The sequence below is a fragment of the Sturnira hondurensis genome, unplaced genomic scaffold (genome assembly GCF_014824575.4).
Source record: "Sturnira hondurensis isolate 20B ecotype Veracruz unplaced genomic scaffold, ASM1482457v3 Scaffold0022215, whole genome shotgun sequence".
Taxonomy (NCBI): Eukaryota; Metazoa; Chordata; class Mammalia; order Chiroptera; family Phyllostomidae; genus Sturnira; species Sturnira hondurensis.
This window is the reverse complement of record NW_028094846.1, coordinates 9,248,563-9,257,049: the sequence shown is the minus strand read 5'-3', so window position 1 is coordinate 9,257,049 and position 8,487 is coordinate 9,248,563. Positions and strand designations below refer to the sequence as shown.

General features: G+C 42.1%; 1 protein-coding gene and 1 pseudogene across 1 annotated transcript in view; both read right to left on the bottom strand.

Annotated features, from left to right (window-relative positions):
• The window catches only part of SOAT1 (sterol O-acyltransferase 1), a 46,087-nt gene that overhangs the window by 1,155 nt on the left and 36,445 nt on the right, over window positions 1–8,487 (bottom strand). The window contains exons 7-15 of the mRNA XM_037035037.1: window positions 7,764–8,046; window positions 6,945–7,023; window positions 6,409–6,490; window positions 6,055–6,100; window positions 5,236–5,365; window positions 3,597–3,694; window positions 2,957–3,055; window positions 1,613–1,748; window positions 958–1,103 (exon numbers count right to left, since the gene is read on the bottom strand). Coding sequence (XP_036890932.1) covers window positions 958–1,103; window positions 1,613–1,748; window positions 2,957–3,055; window positions 3,597–3,694; window positions 5,236–5,365; window positions 6,055–6,100; window positions 6,409–6,490; window positions 6,945–7,023; window positions 7,764–8,046 — 1,099 coding nt within the window. The remainder of the gene's footprint in view (window positions 1–957; window positions 1,104–1,612; window positions 1,749–2,956; window positions 3,056–3,596; window positions 3,695–5,235; window positions 5,366–6,054; window positions 6,101–6,408; window positions 6,491–6,944; window positions 7,024–7,763; window positions 8,047–8,487) is intronic.
• On the bottom strand, window positions 1,804–2,000 carry LOC118979305 (uncharacterized; annotated as a pseudogene).

Sequence of the window (8,487 nt, the reverse complement as noted above, 5' to 3'; positions counted from 1 at the left end):
CCGCGCGTTACTGTCATACGCTCTACGCCTCTTAATATGCCTCCCGTAATCTCAGCAACCTGAGTTCCAAGCAGCTTCGTAATTCACCAGCTGTTCATTATCTTTACCTATAGCACCGATCTGATTAGAAGCTTTACAGGAAGATTCTGAAGTCCAGCAAACCCTACACAACTGCACTCTGACCCAGTTTCAAACAGGTATTACTTCTTTACCCATCTTTTGTTTTATTTTATCACACCTCTACTTCTCGTGGTCTAGAGCAGTTAGTTCAAATGCACAGGGAAGTGATAGGAAATGAGGAGAGCGCATTCGGGCAGCGTAACGAAAACAGTGTAGACAGGAGACGCTTTGGCAAAGAAACAGATGAACTTGAGGCTGGCATCCTCAGTTACAGGTGCCGCCTGTGAGAATACTCAGAGAGATGTATGAAGAAGGCCCCCATAAATACTCGGGAGTTATCCATATGCAGCTAAAAGCTAAAGCTCTAAGAATGAGACTCTTACATAATCAATAAAAATAAAATGACAACAACGGAAGAATCAAGGGAACTGGGATCCTAGGCATCTATGAGTGTAGCTGGACATTTTTACAAAGAGTTAACAGTTTGGAAAGGAAGAGATAGAAAGATATGTTTGTTTAGGAGGGTGTGTGATGGGTAAACCCTGTTTTAGGACACAGGGTTTTAGAAAAATAGAAGGAGCTAAAGAAAAACTACTAACAGAGAAGGGAAAACAAAAAAAAGAAGAGAGCCAAGAAATAGGAGAGTCAAAGTGAAGAAAAGCAAAGGAACATTCCAAGGACAACGCAGTGAGATCAGACAACAAGCTACTGTTTCTCTCCCCTTAACATTAACTCATCACCATCTCCACTACACTCCTTCCCCTAAGGCTGCCCTCCAACCCTAACAATCGGGTACAAACAAGTCTCTCGTCCCCTCCACCCTGACTGATGACTCACATTTTTCAGAGGACAGTACTGACGCGCATACCACTCTTGAGAATAAAAGCACAGGAGGACTCCTTGGCCTGCGAAAAGGGACGTCCACATCATGACGTTCCAAATCGGCCTTTTCCGACTGTCATTGGCGATGAAGTTGAAAGCCACTGAAGTTAAGAAGACAACAAAAACACATTTATCAAAACAGCCTGGTCCTATTGATAAAGATGAAGCTTCAGCATTGAAGTTTATCAATCAGTGAATTGGTGGAAATCAGACAGCATTTAGAACAGATGAAAATATATTTCAGGGGCTCACCATATTCTAACCTGTCCCCCCACCACCCAAAGAAGGGTCAGTTTTTTTCAGCAGTGAATGATGACAAAGTTGAAGAACAGGGAAGCTATTTTTTATAGTTTTCTGACCTACCAAATCAGTGTTACCAACAGTCTTCAAGACAATATCTAGTTCACTTCTCTGCTTCAGGGTGTAAGCATCTTGAACCAGAGTTGTGTGTAATTATTCAAAACCAATGTTCTTACCCTCTGGTAAGCAGGCACTGCCTTAAGATGGTGTTATTGCTGACATCGAGTTTTCTACACTGATTTTACACTTTATTTGGTAAATCCCTCTCTTGGCATCACACTCAGTCCACACGGCATGCCGCAGCACTTACTTCCAAAGAACATGAAGAGCACGAAGAGCACTGGGTAGAAGAAGTTCAGGCAAACGGCCAAAATATACTCATGCACGATGGCAGACACGGCAAAGACAGCTAACATGGCAGCTGACTTGAATCTCTTGCTGAATAACTGGGGTGAAAGGGAAACTTTAGGCAGGTCTTGTTTTTATTTATTTATTTATTTTACCGCGCAGACCGCCCCCTCCCCCTCCCCCCAAGGAAGAGAAGAAGAACCATCAATGGCCGACAGCAGTTGCAAGAGCAACACCAAAGGCTTCGTGCTCGGGAGAGAAGGCTATGCCTCCTCTTGTGGGCGCTCTGTGCACTCAGAGAGACCCCTCTAGCAGCAAACTACAGAAACGATCCCTCAAAGTACAGTCTGAAGACAGCAGTTTTGAAACAGTCAGTAATTAAGCATGAGCTACAGAAGACTTATGATTACCACATGCTAAAGGCATCTATTTAACTATATTTATGCATGATTTTCCCATCTATAATGCAAATGTATTATAATAATTACAGAAACATCAATGCTTAAAAACCCAGATTTTACTAAAATGAGCCATTTTCAAAAAAATTAATGATGAAAAAAGACCTGGACATATTTTAAAAAACATTAGTAACTTACAAGTCTCTCTGATTGACAAAACATAGTTGCTGTATAATAAAAAACACATCAAGCCTCAACCTTAGCATAACGCAGTATGGTACGTAGGGCAGGCATCCCCTCCATTTTCACAGGTAACAAAACTAAGATTTAGAAAGAGGCTTGCCTTGTCCATAGTGAGATTAAACATATAAATGAAGGAACACTCAAATACTGGTGTTAACTATGAGATTCAATGTTATGCTTCATCACTTTAAATACATTCTGCTCTGGGGAGTGTCACAAAGAACAACCCCTCTCTCCCTACAATGACCAACCGGAAAGATATAAATCTAAGCATAGATGTTTCCCCACTTTTCACAGACAAAAAAAAAAGGGGGGGGGAAGAAAGAAAAAAAGAAAAAGTTAGAAGGAGATGATTTGTTAGCAGTGAGATTCATAAGAAATGACCCATAAATACTGGATCAACTTCTCCAAATGCTCGCATGCATTCCTACTTTCTGATTATATAAAATAAAATCCAGAGCAAAAACCTGGTATGAGACCCTTGAGCAAGTGTCCATACTGGTCTAAGCAGTACTATTCAAAGCAGAAAGTTTCTTACACATACGGGGCTCACAAGGGAACTGAAGACAACTAAGCATAACGTCTTAGTATTCCGTACAATACCAACACTTTCTGGAGCAGAATCTCCGTTTCCCAAACACCATCAGCTGTACCTTGCTGCTTACCCAGATGAAGTCCTGGTAGGCATAGTAGTACAGCCAGTCATGGACCACGACGTTCCAGGTCCTATAGTAGTTGGAGTAGGACGTGGAGTTCCACCAATCCTGAGGAAAAAAGAAAAAGCGATAAAACTATACACACACCGCACATACACTACACACACCCAGAGCCACAGCAAAAAACCCCTGAATATTCCCAAAGGACATACACACATAATCTCCAAGAGCATGTTCTGGTAAATTGTTAGTCCCTATACTGATGTCAGAAAAAAACTTTCTTTAACAAATTTATTTGCTGATTTTCAGAGAGGAGAAGGGAAGGAGAAAGAGAGAGAGAGAAACATCGACTGGTTGCCTCTCACACGCCCCCAAATGGGGACCTGGCCCATAACCCAGGCGTGCGCCCTGACTGGGAATCCAGCAGGCTCCAGGGAAAACCACATGAAAGGGGAGGGCCTTTGAGGTGAAAGAGAATAATTGAATAATCGCATTGATATCAGAATTTTGAACTTAGTATTGGTAAAACGTGGGGGGGGGGGATAAATTCACAATGTTCATGTTAAAAAGCTAGAAGCCAAGAGTGCTCAAATACCTGACAAGGACATAATAAAGGGTGAAAAGAAAAGTGAGTTTAAGTATATATTACCTTATAAAACATTCTGTCACCAAAGCGTAACATCTCAGCAAAGGCATTGAGCCAACAGTGCAAAAAGGAAAAAAAAATAAGTAACTGTGCCAGTACACCTAAAATAAAACGAACAACATTGAGTCTTTCCACATAGGTGTTAATTATGTCACCACGTGTTTAGCTAAAATAAAAATTATTATTCCAGTTTACCCATCCAGAGATGACAGATGACAGTGTTCTTCGTCAATTATTTTAATTTTATGAAGTAACTTCCTTCCAAATGGGCTTTACAGATGACCAATGACCCAGCCTGTTTTTAACAAAAATGCCTAGATGTATGGCTTAACTTGATACGCAAGGCCCTTTCAAATGTGGCCCTCACACACTCCTTTAAACCAGTTTAAAACTGGGTGGGGGGGGGGAGATTCTGTCTCCTACCTCCCAAGGGACATTTGGCAACTCTGGAGACATTTTTGGTTGTCACAACGCAAGGCACAAAATCCCCTGAAACAAAGAATTATCCAGGCCTACACGTCCATAGTGACAAGGGTACTTATCATCTCCAACTCCACTCTCAGTGTGGCAAGCACCCCCCAACTGGACTTTGGCCGTTCCAAAGTCAGTCTGTGCCTTTGCGCCCATCCCACTACCCGCAAGTACCTTTCCACCCCTCTCTGCCAGGCGAACGCCTACTTATCTCCAATACCGATGTTGAATGTCATCTCCAACATGAAACAGCCAATCAGCACTTCATTTACCCTCCTTAGGTAGCACGTGTTACATCACGATGCAAAATACCCACGTACATGCCCACCCCTTTCATTCACTTATTAAGTCAAACAAGATTTATAGACCATCTGCTATGGGTTAGGCAGCATGGAAGAGACTGTGACTGGCTGAGTAGCTGTAAGACACAATCCTTGATCTCAAGGAATTTTCAGCCTGGTGAGGAAGACACACGAGTACCTAACACACACACTGTTAGAGGGACAGAGAATGAATTTACTGGAGTAAATCCTGGCGAGCAACCAGGGAGGGAAGGAAGAGAGCGGGTGATCATGAAAAATGTGACCAACATTTAATCAGTAGAGAAAAAGTAAAGAGTAAAGAAAATGGTACATATAATTAGACTGCAGGCTTCCGGAGGGTAGAGTATGTCTTATAATGGCCGAGCCACCAGCACCTGAAATGTGACAGGGAATGTAGCAAGTCGGAAGTGGTTAAGGCTGAAGTACGAATGGACAGACAGAAAAATAAAGAGTGGCAAGGCGGGATTCTAAGACATGGTCTTCAACAGTCAGTATTTCGTGGAGAACAGAATCAGGGCTACGGCACCCACTGGGCTTAGAATCAGGAAATTCCTAGTGATTTTATCCAAGGCTATTTCAGTGGCCTGGTTGGACTGGGAGCAAGATGATGGGGAAATAAAGCATAAATACGCAGTATGTGGTCAGAGGAAGCAGCTTGGGTGAAGAAAGCCAGAACACCAGTGAAAAAATGGCCTCAAGACTGAAATATGCTGCATTTTTGGAAAGATCAAGATGGGTATAGAAATGCATATGAGTTCACAGTGAAAAGCAGGTAAATCAAAGGTACAACAGCTTTCTATTTTCCTTGCAATTTAATGAGGGGCCAAATTCAACAGCATCCACATTACCTGGCAACATGGAGTTAAATATACAAAGGACCAGAACACGGGCGCTGAAGGGCTCCTGCTTGATATTCCGAAACAGGGGGGCGCAGAGCCTTTCGAAGATGTAGTACATGTAAAACAAGCAGCTGAACACCTGGAACAGCAAAGGTGTAGGTGTCAGAATGAGGGCTTGACAGGGAAGCCTGGAGATTTCCCTGAGGAAGATACATGTGACCCGGAATGGTTATGTATTTTTTTTTAACAGTAGTGTAACATAAAACTGCCGAACTGTGCCCCTCAGGTATTACTCCACACCTAGTTTCTACCGAACTTTTTCCCAAACCTTGACCAAATGGCATTTTTAAAAGACCAGACTCTTAGGAACCTGCTTTTCCTGCTACATGAATCCATAACACAAGAATTTACCTCGTAAGTGGGTACTGATTGAGACAAGAATTTGCAATGGAATCTTCTCTGATTTGATTCTGCTAAGGGGTGGGGAAGAGTTGGGGGGAGTGTCAGACCCCACCCACCCACATATACATCCAAAAATATAAAAATAGGAAGGGAGAGGGAAATTAATGTAACTGAAGTAACCAGATGGAATTAACCTTAATCAAAATAAATTCTTTTAGTGAAGAAAATTGTTTTTGATGTTGCTTGCCAAAGCAAACACCATTCACGATACTGGGAATAATTTAAAAACTTCGGAAAGTGCTCTACAGCTCCCCATAGACACCCACTTACCAACACTTTAAATAGATTAAATTATCATAATGAATTCAAATCCTCATCCCCCACCAACCACCAAACCTTAGGCAGTGGGGAAAAAAAAAAACTTACCTGTGCAAACTGCATAACAACATAACCCCATCTTATAGTGGGGGTCCTACAAAAGGAAGCAACAAAATAAGTTTTCTAGATAAAGTAAAAACCTGAACTTTAAGGAAAATCCTCACAATATTTTCCCATGTAGAACACTGTCTGTGACATAGGAAATGCTTGTATAATTCTGTCACGAATAACTGTGAGCACGTGAGATTGCTGGAATCACCATCTGGGGCTCTCTGGGCAGCGAGGAAATGAAAACGCACTCTCTCGTCTTCTCTGGAGCCCTAAGTGAGCGGCCCCTCCCTGCCCACCTGCCCCCCCCCCCCTTCAGGTGCTCACTGCCTCTGTGCCCCCCAGTGCCCTTACCTGGGATAGCTGTCCCGGTAGATGAGAGTAGGCGCAAACAAGAAGTACAAGTACTGGCTGACTGTGGGCACTGGGACGGTGCCTGGGAAGGAAAACTGTGCTCAGGTCAGGAGCTCTCAGCAAAACCAAAAAGGGAAAGCAAGGAAGACCAGAAGAGGGAAGCAAAAAAAATGACCTCCCCAAAGGATGACTTCTTATTCTGGTAATGACATACAACTCCCTCTACACTAAGTTATTCCTGTGACTTACAGATAACTCCTAGAGCTTTAAGCAGCAATTCAAAGAGTAATAAGCACACATGGGCATCATGAGTATATTAACATTCTAAAAAAATTATACAGACTTACAAGTGACTAATGATCAGTGCTTTTAAAAAGCAGGTACCAAGGCAAAACAGAAACGATCAGGAAATACTGACAGTCTTCCAAATAGATGTGGATCCTATATATCTAAAATCAAACATAATATGCAATCCCAGGAACACCGAAGGCTCAAATACCCTACGAATAATCCTTTGATGTAGTAGAACCACATACTTGATTTCTCCTTAGCTGAATTTAGCACCCGAGGCACATTTTCTCTGAAAAACGAATGGGCCTTCATAATAAAGCGGATCTAAAAAAGAAGGGGAGAGGGAGAGAAAGATGATCTTCTATCCTTGTCTTCTCTCATACAAGCAGCTCCAGAACACGAGATTACAGTCACGTAAAGAATGTTTTACTATTGCACATGCCAACTCAAATCCACTTTTATGGAATAAAGCAAATGAAAAACCTCCGAGGAAAGTTGTAATACTGACGTCTTCTTTTGCATGTAACAGTGCCATCACAGGTATATTAGAAATAGAGAAATCATAAGCCTATTTAAGGAAGGCCTCCTGTCACGGGCCTTTCCATCAGCCAAACGCAGCATATGGACAGCCGACATAGGAAATCCGAAGGGGGGGGTGCATGAACAAAATAAATTCGTTCTTTACATGGGAACAGCTAGATGACAAAACAGTGACTCTGGCATTTCAAAGGTTTTTAATTACAAAAATATTTTATAGCATGGGTAACTACTACGAAAAGTATCCAAGAACAAAATCTGAACTCATCCAGGAGAGTCCAACATGATTTCCATTATGGGAAATTAGAGAACACTGAAGCTAGAACAAGTTTATGAGATGAGATGAACTCGTTTAACATTTTAATTTCAAACAATAGCAAAAGAACCAGATATAGGAACTTATCCAACTGAATCTACTAAAAAGAACAGAACCTCAGTATTATCATGCTTTGAATAATGACGAAATGAGTGTTGCTATAATACTCGTTTTAACTGAGCTCTGCACTGAGCAACGTGCGGAACCTCACCTGTTCAAATATAATAATGCACCGGGAGCCGGGGGGCAGCTTATACGCTAACACGATGTACGTGGGCCCACACCCTAGAATGGCGGCCTGGAAGGTGATGAACAGCAAGCCGTGGAAGAGCGTGTAGATCACTGGGTGAGCGCTCTCCCTGTAGCCCCTGGCCCAGCGCTGAAAGATGAAATAGGGCACTGAAAGCACACTCAAGAACATGGCCAACCACGTGGACAGGACAATGGGAAACTGGCCGAAAGCGTAAAATATAAGACCGAACTCAAGCACCAGCCTGGGGGGAAAAAGCACAGAGGAAAGACACAAAAGCACATTTTAAAAAATACGCATTGACTCACAGAATTTAAAATTTTCAGGCCCAAAACTCAACTTCAGGAAACTTAGCACATCACTGCGCTGAAGTCACCGAGCTGTGCCGGACAGAGAGGGCCTGTGAGACTGCTCCCCGGCGTATCCCAACCAACTCCCCAAAGCCCTAGGCTCACAGAGAACATTAAACGCCCACGGTAACTAAAACGTTAGACTTTGAACTTCTCAAAGGCTGATTTCTCACGTCAATACATTTTAAACTCTAAAATATTCTATAGTAAAGTTAGTATTTAAATTTAAAGTATTCAAATAGCAATCACTGTTAGGTACAAAAGATTTTTCAGAAGAAAATAGGTATAATTAAAAATCTATTAATGTAACATTACCTCGACATTTAATTTTCTAA